Source organism: Artemia franciscana, chromosome 10 (assembly GCF_032884065.1).
Source record: "Artemia franciscana chromosome 10, ASM3288406v1, whole genome shotgun sequence".
Lineage (NCBI taxonomy): Eukaryota > Metazoa > Arthropoda > Branchiopoda > Anostraca > Artemiidae > Artemia > Artemia franciscana.
In genome coordinates this window covers 43180328-43198167 of record NC_088872.1, presented here as the reverse complement: position 1 = coordinate 43198167, position 17840 = coordinate 43180328, and the positions used below count along the sequence as shown (strand labels likewise).

Here is a 17840-nt window from a genome sequence, read left to right as displayed (position 1 = left end):
CATAATAAGCTGACTTTTTTTAGGGTTTTTTTTAGGAGTTGCTCCTTACTTACAGTTCGTTACCACGAACTATTTGATAGCGAGAAATCAAGAACTTCGTAATAGCCAAACCAAAACCAAACCGGAGCCCTCAATAATTATCCGACTAATAGCCAATAGAATGGTACTAAAATAGTATAGCTTATACTTTTAGTTATACACTGGTTCTGGTTTCACGAAACTCAACCCATAAAATTTACAAATTCAAAGTATGCAATATTTGTCTCAGCTTACGTAGGGTTTGAGGATTACACAGCTCAACCAAGAAAAGTACAGCCCAGCCAGAGTGAATTATCGTAAGATTTCAATCTACAAAACCCTATATAATTTATACTCAACTAAATTAAAATTTAATCTTTACCCAAGGCAATCCATGGAAAGTTTAAACCTGAAAAACGCTATCCAGGCCTGACTCAACTCAGAAAAACTAGTCAAAATTGGCATACGTAATAGTGTTGACCTAGTAAAGAGTAATAGGTCTTTTTTACCAGCACTTTGTGTAGAGCAGACTATGATTGAAACATGAAACAAAGCTCTTTCGAATGAAAACAGTAAGTTCTAGTGCTGTCTTAAGAGGAAAACCATATGGTGGGAGAACATCTCTCTCCGGTGCTTCTATTTCACCCAGGACTTAACTAAAGTTGTTTATATAAAAGTCAGTTATGATAATTGATGCAGATTCTGGAGATCATCTAAATTGGCTTAGACTGGCGTTAATTTACAAATTGTAAATAATATAAGGTACTTAAATAGTTATAAATTACTTTCCAAACCTGAACTATTAGTAATGACCTTGAAGATTTTTCACCGCTTAAAAAGTAAAAAAAACAAAAAAAACACTTCAAATCCAAAGCTATATTATCCAAGTATCTCTGAGAGTGTTCAAAGGAGATGTACCTTGTCTTAGGGAGAAAGAGAGAAAATAAGCAGAAAAAGAATAAAGCAAACAGAGACCATAAAGTGATCTCAGAACCATACGTTTAGCTAAAAAATATTCGTAACTTGTCAATCTAGTGGGCTCAGTTTAGAGGCATGGGGTATGCCCAAAATTTAGCAAAACATTTCTTTTAAGTAACTCAACCATAAAGCCGCCCATGGGCCGAACGTAGCATTCGCAAAACGTAGAGGTAAATTGAAGCTCAGGGAACAGGTTTAATACACTCTACATGCTAGAACTGCGAAAGGGCTAAGTCAAATTAGAAAAAGTGTTCCCATCGCATTGAATCTTAATAAAGGGTTTGTAGATAAACCATTTCTTTTTGGTTGATATTAATTTTTGTCTCAAAAATATCCTCAAGAACATAATAATAACCTAGAAAGCCTGTCTCGAGAAGTCTAAAAACAAAACTTGTCAATAATAGAAGATTTTAAAGTATTTATTTCAAAAATTGGAAAAGGAAACTACTGCGATATGTTGTTGAGCATTTTAACATATATAAGGTGTATAATACTACAAAAATTCAATTAAGTAATACAAAGCACTGTAGAGAGACTAGTATCGTCAAACTTAACAGCTACGAAAGCAATGCTTGATATGTTCTATGGTACAACTAATGGCAATTGCTTTAAATCAAGTCCTTTTTATCACAGATATTCAACCAAAGAATCTTACATTTCATTGTAAAAGATCAAGTAAAGCAGTGATATAACTTTGAGCCATCTGAAGAGTTTCATATTTTGAAAGCTGTCGGTCATCCCCTATGCCTGGAACAACACCTCGAAGTCGGTCAAATGCATCATTTAAACTGTTCATTCTCCTTCGTTCACGTGCATTCGCAGCAAGTCTCCTTTTTTTCATAACTGTTGGTGCAACTTCTTTTGCAGGACGCTTTTGAGCAGCTCGGGCAGCCAACATTTCAGTCCTTGAAATAGGACTTTCGCTACTCGAACTGGAAGAAATAACATCTCTAAAATCAACAGATGAAGCTTTTTCAAAAGTTGTCTGAAATGTAGCTGCTCGCTCTGAAATAGAGCGGCGAAATTTTTTAGAATCACATGATAAGTCAACAGGGCTAAAAGAGAACTCACTTTTGATTTGGCTTTTCGACAGAATTACAGGTGATGACGTTGGACTATCACAGTGATCACTTAGTGTTCCCGAATCCGACATTTGAGATTCGTAATTCGTAGGGCTTGGAGTTTGATAACCGTCAGAATTGTAAGCTTCAAGTCGGGCAAAAGGAGAAGTCGGCGGATATAAATTCAATAACTGAACATTGTTCTTCTGGAAGTGAAACATTTCAAACCAAACAAAATCAGTTCATATAGAATCTTAACTTTATGTGTTTTTCTCACTAACTCTATTCACAGGTGCTCAAGACACGACTGAATTACTGGAACACCTCACTCTCAGCTTATACATGTAAACTAGAGTAAAATGCAATCGGAAGCAGTATGAAGTCAACCATTGGTTGAAATGCTTAGCGCGTGGCGGGGTAGATACCGAAAGCCCTCTGGGTCGAAGGCCATGAGTACCGCCCAAAAACTGCTCATTCTGTGGCCAGACCCCCCAGAACATAGTTTGGAAAATCGGACAAATGTAGAGCTAATACCTGGTCTTGGCGTTTGAAGATTGGGATATTTTAGCAACTCCATAGACATAGTAATTTAGTTCAATCATGACCGCTGTCATTTTCTGTCCAACGAACTGAACACTGTAATATTGACTTTCACAGGAAACCAAAGTGCTCATTATTTTTTCGAAAAATAGAATTATTCTTCGCGTCGACAAGAATAATCATCGAGCGGAACAGCTTTCTTGATTTGTAATTTTGAATAAACTTAGGCATAAAAATAGGTTTGCAATTCATCACTGATTCTTATTTATATAATGCATACTCATAAATATATATACATATATATATATATATATATATATATATATATATATATATATATATATATATATATATATATATATATATATATATATATATATATATATATATATATATATATATATATATACATATATATATATATATATATATATATATAGGATTGGCAATATATACAAATGATTTGGCAATAATAAATGTTAGGTTGAAATTTGTATGCTTGGGCCTTGCTAGAGATTTTTCACAGCGTGGGGGGTACTGGTTGGCTAGGAGGGCAAATTTGTCTCCTTTCATGAAATTGGCCATTTGCTTTTGAAAATGTATAAGACGGGATAATAAGTTAATAAGTTATCCCTCATATCAAGGCCGCGTTTGGAAGGTCATTGTCTTTATGACATTGCTGGGCAACAGCCTGGTCAAATCTAGCCTTTCTCCCCAACTTATTTTTTGAACCTTTCACCAAATTAAACACAAACGAGTTTTTTTCAACTAACTAAGGATCCACTTTAAAACTTGAAAGAAATAGAAATTTTTTGACATAATTTCTATATAAATAGAAATCATATGATGGGGACTGCCCCTTCCTTAATCCTCTTTCTTTACGCCAAAGTCATTAAGTTCTTTAAATTACTTCTCATTCAAATTCAACAGCCTTTGTATTCAGGGGTGAATTTCCAGCATTTTTATTGGGAGTGAGGGGGCAAGAGGGGTCCATATCCGGATAGTCAAGGGGCATGGGATGCATAATAATTTTCACAGCACGTTATTGGGGGGAACGGCCCTCCTTATCCCCCCTCTAAACAACACCTCTTGTTGTGTTTGAGCAGTCTTTCTTAAAGAATTGTACCAAAAAGTGAAACTTTAGTTTAAAGAGCGAGGGTGGAGGGCCCCTCAGCGAGGGACAATCCCCCTCATACCAGGAATGATATCTGTTCGTTTTTAGTTTTAATGTTGCTCCTTACTTTCTGTTGAAGGAACTGATTTTTTTTTGTTTAATTTCTGACCATTCTTCAAAACATGCCGGAAAATCCTCTTCCCTCCTTCTGTGTAAAATTTCCCCTCAGAAGTACGCCTTAAAGCTTTTTTCTCCATGGGAAATTCTCCCCGGAGAAATTCCCCCGCAGGGAATCCTCCCCCTTCCCAAAAATATCAGTACATTTCCTAACGACAATTACTATAAGGGAAAAATCCGCAAACCGTGTAAGTTAAAGCTCTTTCCCCAGAGATTACTGGGGGTCATGTCATCCCCAAAGGCATAGTTATTAAACCTTACAACTATGCTGAATCAAAAGGCTATCTGAAAATTCGATTGGATATCTTTGGGAGGGAAAGTGCAGGGGAGAGGGACTATTTTCCCTCCAATCCTTTTGGTCACTTAAAAAAGGCACTAGAACTTCTGATTTCCGTTTTGAATAAGACCTTTCACAATATTCTAGGGCCAATGCTTCGATATGATTACCTCTGGAAAATAAATGAAGTATAGACGCATCCGTGACCCTCCTTCTGGGAAACAATATAAATTTCCTGACTTTTGTAGATAGGAGGTTGAAATTTCTATAGCAGGGGTTTCTGATGTGCTGAATGGGGTGGTCTGCTTGTCATTAAAATCTCTAGACTTTTTAATGATATTTTCTCTCTTTTTTGGTAATCAAGTAAATTTTGTAATTTTGAATAAAATCGCAATAAAATAAAGGCTTGCAGCTTTTGAAGAGTAATATTAAACTTAGTGAATTTTAAATATTTGGAATCAGCATAAGAATCTAATTCTTTTGAATTTTTTACTTTTTGTCCTAATTCTTTAAGAACAATTCCTAAAACACAATGACCGTTTAATTAGAATAACAATATTTATTTTAAAATTCTATAATAAAAAAACTTTAGCGTAAAGAGCGAGGTCTTAAGGAGGAAGCAACAGACCTTTTTGGCTAAAAAACCTCGTCCTAGCTGATTTATCTACAATGGGTTGCCTCCCGTATTAGCATAATATTTTTGTATGTATGAGTTTATAATGAGTCGGAGGTAATAGGCTTGAGACTGTCTGTGCAGGATTTAAACTCTTGTCTTCGAACTTGCAATGCTACAACGGTTAAAAGTGACTATCGTATCAACATTTTGACTAAAGAATCCAGACGATTCGAACTGGACTTATTAGGAGTTTCAGAAACTTTTATCCCTGGGATAGGAAGCATGAAATTAGGTGGTATAGAATTTGTTTACTCAGGCAGGAAGGGTGGGGCGCGTAGACAGGGAGAAGGCTCATGATGAATAAGAAAGCTGCTAAGTCTTGTTTAGGCTGGGAAGGTATTATTATAATACTAATTACTCATTTTATGACTAAAAAGTTCGGGGTATCAGTTATGGTAGTATATGCCCCTGTAGAACCGACTGACGGAGATACCAGTGACTCAGATGAATTTTACTTACAGTTACAGGAGCAAATAGACAGGGTCCCTGGTAGAAATTTGGCGTTTTTATTAGGAGCTTTTAACGCCCAGGTTTGTAGAAATAGGGATAGATGGTACCCTAGCCTAGGTAAATTTGGTGTAGAAAAAGAAAACAGCAATGGCTACAGACTTTTGCAATTTTGTAGGCATAGCAATTTAGTTATAACCAATACAATATGTTTGGTCATAAAATGGCCCATAGGTTAACATGGGTATGCTAGGGGGATGGGATGCTAGGGTATGCTAGGGTAGCGTAAGATACTAGGGCAGTGTAAAGAGCGAGGCATTGAAGAGGGGGTGAGCCCCCTCATATTACGTATACGAGGAAGTTTGCTCCCTCGTCAGTACCTCGCTCTTTACGCTAAAGTTTAAATTTTGTTAAATAATGATGGATATAAGCAACAATTTGTTTGTGTTGTTTTTTGGCAATTCTTATAATTTAATTTTATCTTAAGCAGCTTCATAACTATGATTTTTGCGTTATAATAAACCAAAGATATTGTATGTCTTCGGCTTGGGGTAGCTATTAAATAAAAAACAAGTTTTCTTTCCAACTAAAAATAAGGAATAACGTTAAAACTTAAGATGAACATAGATTATTACGTACATCTTTTAAGGATCTTTTATTTCAGTCATTTCAGTCATTTGAGAATTGTTCAACTTGTGACTTTCATTTTCATAAAAATAGTTTCGACCTATTTGGCCGTATTGTTACTATGACTTACAAAATTAGTTCCGCAAATATTACTAGTTTAAGTTACGTGGGAGAATTTTTCCATGGAGAAATTTCTCGTGGGGGACGGGAATTTTCCATGGAGGGTGAGCTGGATTTCCCGACATTAATTAAAAAAGATCAGCAATTAAATAAAAACAAGCTTTTTTAACTGAAAGTAAGAAGCAACATTAAAAATTAAAACAAACGGGAAATGTTACGTAAATGTGGGGGGTTGTCTCTCCTCAATAGCTTACTCTTACGCTAAAGTTTCTTTTCTAACTTTTAGAGGGGGTTATTATTTTAACTAATTACTCTTTGTGATTCAAGAGTCATTCTTAAACAACTGCAACAAAAATCAAACTCAGGTTATTATAAGGTTATTATTAGTTAAAAAATTAATATACAAATTTCGTTTTAATTATTCATACACAGTGAGCTAAATTCAAAACCTACTTTAATTCAGAAACGAAATTAAATATTTTATTTTTACTGAAAGTTAGGAGCGACATTAAAACTTAAAATGGACAGAAATTATTACGAATATGAAAGGAGCTGTTCCCTCCTCAGCGCTCCGCTCTTTAAGCTAAAGTTTTTTATTGTTTTAAAAAGTAGAGTTGTGAGAAAGAGTCAAACTTAAGTGGAAAGGGCAGGGCATTGAGGAGGAGACAGTCCCTTCCATATACGGAACAATTTCTGTTCTTTTTAAGTTTTAATATTGATCCTTATTTTCAGCGAAAAAACTTGTTTGTTTTTTTAATTTAATTAAAGACAGGAACTGGGCCACAATTAGTGATAATGAAAGATTTAAAGGGAGATGGGCAAAACATTTTGAGAATGTGCTAAACAGAGATAGAGTTGCAAGAAAAAGATATAGAGGAAAATGAAAAAGTTTGTGATACCTTGGATGTGAAGAAAGATTTGTTTTGTGAGGAAGTATTAGCGACAGCACTAAAAGAATTAAAAAATAATAAGGCTCCAGGTGCTGATAGTGTGGTTAATGTGTTGCTTAAATATGGTGGCTCTGAGGTTAGAAATAAGTTATTGCAGACTATGAGAAGGATTTTTGAAAAAGTTAAAGTACCTAACGATTTTAAGAAAACCTTAATTATACAACTGTATGAGAAAGGTGATAAGAGTGAGTGTGGTAGTTATCAAGGCATTAGTCTGGTCTCTGTAGGTAGAGAATTACTTAGTGAATATGATACTTTTTAGACTTTGACTCTTTCTCTCAATTCTACTTTACAAAACAGTAAATAACTTTAGCGTAAAGAGCGGGACGTTGAGGAAGGAACAGCCCCTTTCATGCACGGAGTAATTTCTGTTCGTTGTAAGTTTTAATTTTGCTCCTTACTTTCAGTTAAAAAGCTTGTCTTTTTTTTTAATTTAATGTCTGAACGTTTTTGAATTAATGCATGTTTGATTTTGGCTCTCTGCAAGTGAATAATTAAAACGAAATTTACGTATTATTTATTTTTTTTTGTTCAATGGCTTTCTCTAAGTTTTGATCAGACGATTTTGAGAAAAAGGGCGGGAGAGGAGGCCTAGTTGCCCTCCAATTTTTCGGTTACTTAAAAAGGCAACTAGAATTTTTAATTTTTAACGAACGTTTTTATTAGTAAAAAATATACGTAACTTACAAATTAACTAACGAAACGAAGTTCTATATTCGTATATTTTTATTTTGTATATGAGGGGGTTTGCCCCTCGTTAATACCTCACTCTTTACACTAAGGCTTTAAGTTTGTCCCAATTCTTTAAGATTGACCCCTGAATCACAAAAGCTGTAGAATAAATAGTTGAAACTACTAAAAATATTTTAGCGTAAAGATCGAGGTATTTAGGAAGAGCTGAACCCTCCCCCCCATATGAGTAATAATCTCTGTTGGTTTTAAATTTTAATGCTGGTCCTTACTTTCAGTAGAAAAAACTTTTTCATATTTATTTTTTCATTGTTTTTTTTTAAATAATGCAAGAAAATCCTGCGCCCCCTTCATGGAATTTCTCTTCTTTCATGACAAATTCCTCCAAGAGAAGATCCTCCCACGCAGCCCCCTCCTCTCACCCCTCAACCAAAAAATCCCCCTGAAAATGTCTGTACACTTCCAAATAACCATTACTGTATGTAAACGCTGGTCAAAGTTCGTAACTTGTAGCCCCTCCCCTGGGGACTCTGGGGGAGTAAGTTAGCCCCAAAGACATAGTTATTATGTTTTTCGACTATGCTGAACAAAATGACTATCTCAAAATTTTGATCCGTTGAATTTGTGAAAAATAAGCGTGGGAGGGGGCCTAGGTGCCCTCCAATTTTTTTGGTCACTTAAAAACGGCACTAGAACTTTTAATTTCCGTTAGAATGAGCCCTCTCGCGAGACTCTAGGACCACTTAGTCGACACGATTACCCCTAGGAAAAAAAAACAAACAACCAAGCAAACAAACAAATAAACACGTACCCGTGATCGGTCTTCTGACAAAAAATACCAAGTTCCACATTTCTGTAGATAGGAGCTTGAAACTTCTACAGTTGGGTTCTCTGATACACTGAATGCGATGGTGCAATTTTCGTTTGGTAATGGTACGACTTTTAGGGTGTGTTTCCCCCTATTTTCCATAACAAGGCAAATTTTCTCAGGCTCGTAACTTTTGATGAGTAAGGCTAAATTTGATGACTAATCAAAACTTATATATTTAAAATCAACATAAAAATCCGATTCTTTTGATGCATCTATCAGTATCAAAATTCCGTTTTTTAGAGTTTCGTTTGTTATTGAGCCGGGTCGCTCCTTACTACAGTTCGTTACCACGAACTGTTTGATATAAGGGCCTTAGCAAAGGTCTTATCCTTGTATGGTACGCCAGATAAATATGTTAAAATGATTAGTGATATGTACGAGGATAACACTGCTGTGTTTAGGGTAGTAAATGAGGTTAGCAGCAGGTTTTGTATTAAATCATGTGTTTTGCAGGGCTGTGTTCTATTCCCCTCTATATCGATCATTTCGATGGACTTTGTCTTAAGAAGCACAAGAAAGGCAATGGGAGACCACGGAATCAAATGGGGAGGAAAAACTCTCCTGTACTTAGATTATGCTCACACATAAAAGTGTGAGTAAAATGAATGAACTTTTAGAGGTTTTCTGAGTTCAGGTTGCTAGAATAGGTTTGAAAATTAATTATAAGAAGACTAAGTCACTAAGGCTAGGAAGAAGTGAAGATGAAAAGGTGACGCTGGCAACGAAAAGATTGATCATGCAGCATCACTTACTTTGGTAGTATTATTAGCAAAAACGATGGGAGCAGTGAAGATGTTAAAAATAGAATAGCCAAGGCTCAGGGTGTTTATTCACAGTTAAAAAAAAAAAAAGTTTGGAAGATTAGGAAGATAAGTCTGCAAACCAAGATTAGAATATTAGAAGCTAGAGTGATGACAGTGGTCAAATATGGCTCTGAAGCATGGGCGCTCCGAAAAGCAGATGAAGATGTACTAGATGTTTTCCAGAGAAATTGCCTACACATTCTTCTGGGTACCCGGCTGACAGACCGTATTTCAAACAGTAGGCTGTACGAAAAATGTAGTTCAATCCCACTTTCTAGGGGTATAATGAAAGAAAGGTTGAGATGGCTAGGGCAAGTTGCGCGGATGACGGATGACAGATTGTCGAATATTGTCCTTTTCGGCCTACCGTCTAGGGCTAATCGGAAAGCATGTCTTTCTCGTTTGGGGTGGGAGGACGTCATAAAGAAAGGTTTGAAGGAAACGGGAGCTTCCTGGGAGGGTGTCAAAGGGGACCCTTTGAATAGAATGGGATGGAGGAGGAGCGTTTGCAGTTGTGTTGGACTCAGGCGGCTTGCTGCTATGGTGAGTTGGTAGTAGTAGCAGTAGTAAGTGAACAGAAATTACAACAAATAACGGATTGACCTCAAGATAATCAGGTACTAAGATGGGTGCGCTGACGATCCCCACGTCTTCTAAAGACCAGGAAACAATTTCAACTTTGAGCGACTCAGCCGAATAGTAACCAAAACATTAAAAAAACATAATTTTGATAACAATTCACACTTTGAAAGAACTTTCTTTTAAGCTGATTCCAAATATATAAAGTTTATTAAGTTTAATATTACCCATTAAAAGGTACGAACCTGAGAAAATTTGCCCGATTTTAAAAAATTAGGCATCACGAAAAAAAAACGATCCAAACAAATATGACGCCATCAAATTCAGCATGTCAGTGAACTCTGCTGGGTAGGTTTCGACCTCATATCTACAAAACGAAGGATTTTGTATTTTTTGGCAGAAGAACGACCACGGATTTTTTATGTCTTTTTTTGTTTGTTGGTTTTTTTTTTTTTTTTTTAGGGTTGATTGTATTGACACAATGGTCCTTTAAGATCAGATTGGAGCTCTTTCGAACTGAAAACAAAATTTTTAGAGCCCTGATTTAGTGACCAAAAAAATTGGAGGCGCCTATTTCCCTCCCAAGTCCGTTTTCTCCCTAAGAATATCCGATAAAAAATTTAAAGATAGCCATCTAATGCAGCATAGGTGAAAATCCTACTCTATTTTTTGAACAAATGGCTGTCTCAAAACTTACAACAAAAAAGCAACAAAGGAAAAATTAAAACTCAAAATAAACAGAAATTATTCCGTCAATGAGGGGTTGCCCCCTCCTCAATATCTTGCTCTTTACGCTAAGACCGTTAGCACTTTTGAAAAAAGCTTCCTATTCTAATTAAACGACCTCTGTATTTTATCAGCCTTTCTTAAAATACAAGGACAAAGAGTCAAACTTTAGCGAAAGAGTAAGGTATTGAGTTGGGGGCAAGTCTCCATTTACGGAATAATTTCTATTCGTTTTGAGTTTTAATGTTGCTCCTTAGTTCCACTTAAAAAAAAAACTGTTTTTTTTAAATCTCTGTTTGTTTTTCAAATAATGCAGATAAATCTAGGTCAGCTACTTTGAAGCATTACCCCCCCCTCAAGGAAACATCCTCCGTGAAAGTTTCATCAAACGTAAAGTATGCCCCCCCCCTCGTCAAGCTCCCACCAGACAGTTCCATCCTCCCTGAAAATAACGATAATCTTTCAAACTTGTCCACTTAAATTTTAATCAGGTTCTTTACCTACCGGGTTTTCTATAATTTTATTAAAATCTACTCTTTCAATTCCATGTCTATTTAAATTTACTTTTTATTATTAGCATTGACCCTCGATAGGTCAATGGTAAAGACTTGGGTAGGGACCGGCGATAATCAAGTGAACAATGGTGACGCAGATGAGCTCATTAATGGCACGATCTTGAAACCTGTACATTGCATTGGAGATTTTCGCCAAAATACTACCCTCGCCACTGTGGATACGGGCGTTTTCAATAGATATCACGCACCAAGGGCATGATAAAATAGGTTCTTCGGGAGCACCTCATAAGGACACAAGGGACATAGACTGATATGTGCATTTTATGACCAAATTTCTTAAGTCTTCGTAATGCTACAGATAAACATCCAATAGGGTTTCTGTGTGGGGTAGAAATTAATCTCTAACCCCCTTTGAATTCCCGGGATGTTTTTAGACTACGCCTCTAATATGGGGCCTTTCAGGTAATGTGTCCCTCTTATTGCAGACAACCCTTTTCAGCGTGAGATTAAAGACTACACTCACACGCCTACTGGCAAAATAGTTGGAAAGGGGGATGATTACCACTAGGAATATCTCAGAGCATGTGGGGGGGGGGAGGAGTAAGGCTGAATAACTTGCTTTGAAATCCTTAGAAGTGATAACATTATAAATGATTTTTTTTTATAATCTGGATATCCTCCTAATGAAGATTTTGAGTAGTTCTTTTTGTTTAGAGAAGATTATCCTTTTTGAGGCGTTGTATACAAATGGTAAACTTTAATGTATGAAATTGGTGTTGGAAGATGGACTTGCGCCCTCCCACACGTCTGAACAAGCTTTGGATCACACAGCTGGAACTAAGAAGTAAAGAGCGACCCTTACCCTTGTCAAAAGAAACTGAAGCTCTAAAAAACTGAAATTTCGTTTTGCAACAACAATATATATGCAACGACGAAATATATTATTCATGCTTATTCTATAAATGCAATTTTTTATTTTTAAAGTTGCTCATCGCTAATATTAGAACATAAAAATTGGTATAGTTTTAGACATACAAATTAATCTTCCCCAAAAAGGTGCCGTCCTCATAGAGGTACACAAATTTAATTCAACATGTATGACAGGTCCAGTCGATAACTATAAAACGGGAAATATCTCTCGCTTCTTATGGTTTGAATTAATATCCACATGATTATGGATTTGTTTAGAGTATGACTACATAGAAGGAACTGCCCTGTTATTGTGGAGACTGTAGTTTATTTTGGCTAATTATACTCTGTCTAGAAAAGAAAATGCACTAAATGAGCTCTTTTTCTCGAAGTATTGCTACACAAAAGCTTGATTTAAAGAGTCAGGGTTAGGGGGGGTAGCCCTCCTTACAGTTGGGGTAACCCTGGGTAAGCTATTAAAACGAACGGAAGGTATATTTAAAAGTATTTTATTTGTAAAATGAAAGTAAAGAGCTATACTAAAACTTAAAACGACATAAATTATTCCACATACGAGGAGGTCTGCCCATCCTCTCGTCCCCCCATTCTCCAGGCCAAAGTTAGACTTTTTGTGCTAATTCTTCAGTAATGACAGCTCAAATACAATGACCGTTGAGTTGGAACAAGACTAATTTTTAACATACTCAAGGGGCTTTATCATAAATAGAGTAGGTTGAAGAGATGCGGAATAAGTAGGCGGAATGAGTAGATTTAAGAGATTCAAACACGGAATAACTTCTGTTCTTGTGAGATTATAATGCTGCTCTTTTCTTACGCTTGAAAAAAAAAACTTTTTTTATCCAATAGCCTACATTGCAAAGGACAGTCATATCCTTACCAATTCGTAAATATCTATTCTTAGCAACAGCATATAATATAGTTAAAATTAACCTAATTTTGAAAAATAGGGAAAACTCCAAAAAAGAGTGTATTTCGGGTAAAACTATACCATTGAAACCCACATGTTCAAGAATCTAATTCATGAAGTTTCAGTCTTTTAGAATTTAAGAAATTTTGAAAAAAATAATTCTAATTTTAAAAAATAAGTAAATACTCCAAAAAAGAGTTTATTTTGGGTAAAACTATACCATCGAAACCCACATGTTCAAGAATCTAACTCATGAAGTTTCAGTCTTCTAAAATTTAAAAAATTAGAAAAGATTAATTCTGCCCAAACTCGTCGTACTTTTCCCTGCATTTACTGGAAAACTGTGCATTAATACTTTGAACCTCCCTAATTTGTTAGTTGTTTACAGCTCAAGCATATACGAAAGGAGAGGGGCTTGGGGGGATACCAGCCTATCACATGAATTTTTCTGGAGTTTCTAGTAAAAATGTAGAGAATTCATCTCTTTTTCTCCTGTTTTGACAAATTCCAATATTCGTCAATAATAATAATGACAATAGTTTATTTATAACAAATTTTTAAACAAAACAAGCGAAGTAAATTTAACTTGAGAACAAACCGGTTTTACCTGTTAGTAATAAGAAACATTAAACTTACGCTGAGTGGAAAACAAGTGGCCGGTGACAGAATACATCGGAATAATACAACTTTGGCAACACATTTGCATATTAGGGGTGGGATGGGGGTTAGATCAGGTTACCCCCACCCTCTACCATTAATTTGCAAATTAGTATTTTTCATTAGGACTGACCTAACTTCATTTCTTGGGTGTAATACCAAGTACCCAGCTTTTTCATAATTTCCCATATATTTCCGCTTACAAATAATATGGCGAATGACAGATGTTCGTATTATAAAATAATATTATTTTTGAAAATGTGACGTTATAGAATGATATGACAGGTGTTCAATTTGGGACTCAAACTGTATAACGCTTCATTTGCTTTCTTAATCTAAACGCTAATTATGGAGGAATATTTCCGGAGAAGAGTTTATTTAAAATTAGATTGTCCACTACTTTTTGCGTCGTCCGTCAGATGCTTAATCTGTTTAAACCATATCAAAGCCACAATTTCGGCCACATAAAAACTTTGATTTCGCATCGTTACGATATGATAACAGCGTACAGTGTTTTTACTTTCGCCCTAAATTAAGCTATAACGACTCCTCAAGTTTGAATATGTGGTTGTCGCAAAAACTCATTATTAATGAAAGGCTTATGGAGAGCCTAAAGGCGCGCGGTGATCATCTCAATCAAGCAGCAAACAAGCCTCCAGTATACTTTTTATTTATCAATCGATCACAAATAGAGGCTGTTTTGAGGCACTTGGTCCGCCTCAAATGGCTTTTCAACTTTTTGACACCTTTATAACAAAAACTTTTGCCGTCAGTGATCAACAATGATCGAAGATGTTTTCTTTGCTTGTTATTTGCCCAGGACTTCAACCCTGGATAACTTCCTGCGGAAAAACATGCTCTTCAGTATGACTGACAAAAACTGTTAAGGGTGCGAAAGGGGCACTTTTGCAGCGTTATGTTTCTTTTAAATTGTTTTCTTTTCAGAAGAAAATTCTTTAAATTGACATATTGTAACTGTGCAGCTGTGTAAATATCAAAAATATTTAAAATCAAATTCTGTCAATTTTCAAGGCATATTCTGGGGAAGCTTCGCAGAAAAATGTTTTTGGATGCTAGTTAAAATTATTTTTAATGTCATCTTTCCTCATTGCCGAAGGCAATCACCAGTTGAGCCCTATTAATAAACAGAATTATTGTGAATGTGCAACTTTCAGCTATGCTTTGACCCATGTTTGTTCTTGCAAATGAGGCAGTCGATCTTAACCTTGGAAAAAATCAGCTAACTATCGTCAAGAATGGAAAATAGGCCTTTCCTATCTTCTTTAAATCTGAACCATACCTGATAAAAAGAGTACCCTGACGAATGCCCTGATGAGGATAGGCTTGGTGTAAGAGGTTGGACCTGTTCCAGTGCTGTGAGTTGGTTTGGGTCTCCGCTCTCTCATAAGTTCTGTCTCCGTCCCTATCTCTGATAGTGAAGTACTGCTTGCGTGGTCTCATTGTGGAATCAGGGTGGATCTTTCACGGGTCTCCCTAACCTAAACCATGAATGCTAAAAGGGCTGCAGGGTGATTTCGAGGAGTGGTGATTCTTGACGAAACCATAGTCTTGTAAACGAATCAGCATTTGCATTGAATTCTGATCAGTGTTTGGGTTTGGTCTTTTTTGAGGGTTTGGTCTGTTTTGAATTTTTTTGCAGGGGGGGGGGGGGCTGAAACGCCTCTTCCTAGCTACTTTATCGATTGTGGGCTGCCTCCCCGTAGTAGCATAATATTTGCAGGCATAAATATTTAATGAGTCGGAGGTAGTAGGCTTAATATTGTCAATGCAGGATTTCGACTCTTGATGATAAAAGAGCATTACCAAGTGTGGAAACTCATTTTATGACCAAGATTGAACCAGTATTGCACAAATCTTCCGTTCAACTGGAGGTCCCAGGGACGTCTTGCTGTTCTGCTCCAAACGCTTCTTGTAGACTTTAAAAGATGTGTTAATCGTCTTTTGGGATTCGGGAATTTGCCCTAAGCACTTCTTGTAGACTTGAAAAGATGTGTTAATCTCCTTCCTGCACGTATTCTGGGACCACTGCTTTTCCTGAGGCTATAATAATTTCAATGATTTAGAAAATATGAAAATTACAGCTTGGAATTACGTTAAAATACTACTATCCTATCGATGTTGTGACCGAGTAATTCAGACACTTCGAACTGGATTTATTAAGATATTCAAAAAACTGATATCCTATGGGTAGGAAACATGAAATTAAATGGTATAAAATTTATTTATTCAGGCAGGAAGGACAAGGTATATAGGCAGGGAGCAGTGCTCAAAATGAGCAAGGAAGTTCCTAAGTAATCCTTAGAAGGTATTAATAGTAGATTGATAGTAGGTCATTTTATTACTAAATTTACTTGGTGCAGGGTACTAGTCATAGTAATATGTGCCCAGGTAGAACTGAATGATGGAGACAGTAATGAAGATGAATTTTACTTACAACTACAGGATAGAAATATGGTATTTTTATTTCACGATTTTAATGTCCAGGTCGGTAGAAATAGGGATAGATGTTACCCTAGCCGGTGTAAATTTTGTAGAGGAAAAGAAAACAGTAATGACTGCAGACTGCTGAAGCCATTACTGCTACAGCCATTACAAAATTCGGTGTTATACCGAATTTTGTCGGTATAACAATCTAGTTATAACCAATATTTAGACAAAAAATGACCCTTAAGTTAACATGGTATTCACATGATGGTAAGACGGTTAACCTTATTGATTATGTCATTGTAAACTGAAAACTGGCAGGATCGATGCAAGATACTAGGTTGTATAGGAGTGTTGTTATTGATGTTAAAAGTAAATATCACAATGTAATAGTGTCTAGGATCAATCTAAAGATAAAATTTAGGACGAGTAATACCTTCCCCGAATCTATGATGCTGGTAGACTCAAGGATGAAAATCTGAGAGAAACCTTTCAGGAACAGTTGAATACTAAACTGGAGAGACTAAAATTTGACAATATAGCAGATCAATGGGATCATTTTAGGAAAATATTATGTAAAACCGCTGATGGTGTCTTATGGACGAAAGTTTGAAGCGCACCTAGGGATATTGATGAAAATGATTTATGTTCAGTATAGAGGAGGACAGGCTTTTACAAGAATTATTTGAGTGATAGATCATATGAAAATAAGAGGAATGTAAAGAAAGCGGAAAAAGCATTAAAATATGAATTAAGGATGTGTGAAATGGATACCTTGGATAAAATTGCTGTAGATCAAGAAGGTATAACCAGACGGCATAATAGTAAAATTTTGCACTGGCATGTTAATACATTGAAAGGGAATAGTCAAGTGGGAGTTGTCCCAGATAATTATAGGAACGAGGCCTCAACTAAGGATAAGAAGGAGTTAAACAGAGATGGGCAGAACATTTTGAGAATGTGCTAAACCGTGATATAGTTACAGGCAAAGATACAGAAAATTACTGATAGAATTCTACGGTTTTATAGATTATGAGGAGACGTTAGATTTAGCTGATAGCTGAGCTTTAGTGAAGGTCTTATCCTTGTAATGTATGCCATATAAATAAGTTAAAGCGATTACGAGAATAGCATTACTTCGGTTAAAGTAAGAAATAATGTTAGTAGCTCGGTTCTTATTAAATCAGGAGTGAAGTAGAGTTTTGCCCTAACCCTATTTATACGAATCGTGTGATGGACTTTTTCCTAAAGAGCACAGCAAAGGCAATGGGAGAGCACGGAATCAATTGAAGAAGAAAAACTCTCTTAAACTTAGATTATAATGATGGTTGAAACATCCTGGATGAATGTTAGCAAAATGAATGAATTTCTTAGAAGTTTGTAAGTTAAGGGTGCAAGAATAGGTTTGAAAAATAATGTTAAGAAAACTAAGTCGCTAAGACTAGGAATAAGTGCAGATGAAGAGGTGATGTGGGTAACGAAAATATTGATCAAGTGGAGAGCTTCACTTACCTAGGTAGTATTATTAATAAGGACGGTGTTTTTTAAAAGCAATACAGCCAAGGCCCGAGGTGTTTTTTCACTGTTTAAATTTTTTTTGGAAGAATGCTAAGATAAGCCTGCAAAACAAGAATAGAAGATGGAAGCTACAGTAATGACAGCGGTCAAGTATGGTTATGAAGCGTGGGCGTTCTGAAAAACAGAGGTGAATTTGCTAGATATTTTCCAGAGA

The 17840-nt window shown here is 36.0% G+C and overlaps 1 protein-coding gene and 1 pseudogene across 1 annotated transcript; one reads left to right on the top strand and one right to left on the bottom strand.

Annotated features, from left to right (window-relative positions):
* Positions 1-1400: 1400 nt before the first annotated feature.
* Positions 1401-2384, bottom strand: LOC136032506 (basic helix-loop-helix transcription factor amos-like). The gene has a single exon (XM_065712812.1). The coding sequence runs from the start codon at positions 2276-2278 to the stop codon at positions 1655-1657; it is 624 nt and encodes a 207-aa protein (XP_065568884.1). The 5' UTR covers positions 2279-2384; the 3' UTR covers positions 1401-1654.
* Positions 2385-5233: 2849 nt separating this feature from the next.
* The window catches only part of LOC136032477 (cytochrome c oxidase subunit 2-like), a 52628-nt pseudogene continuing 40021 nt past the window's right edge, over positions 5234-17840 (top strand).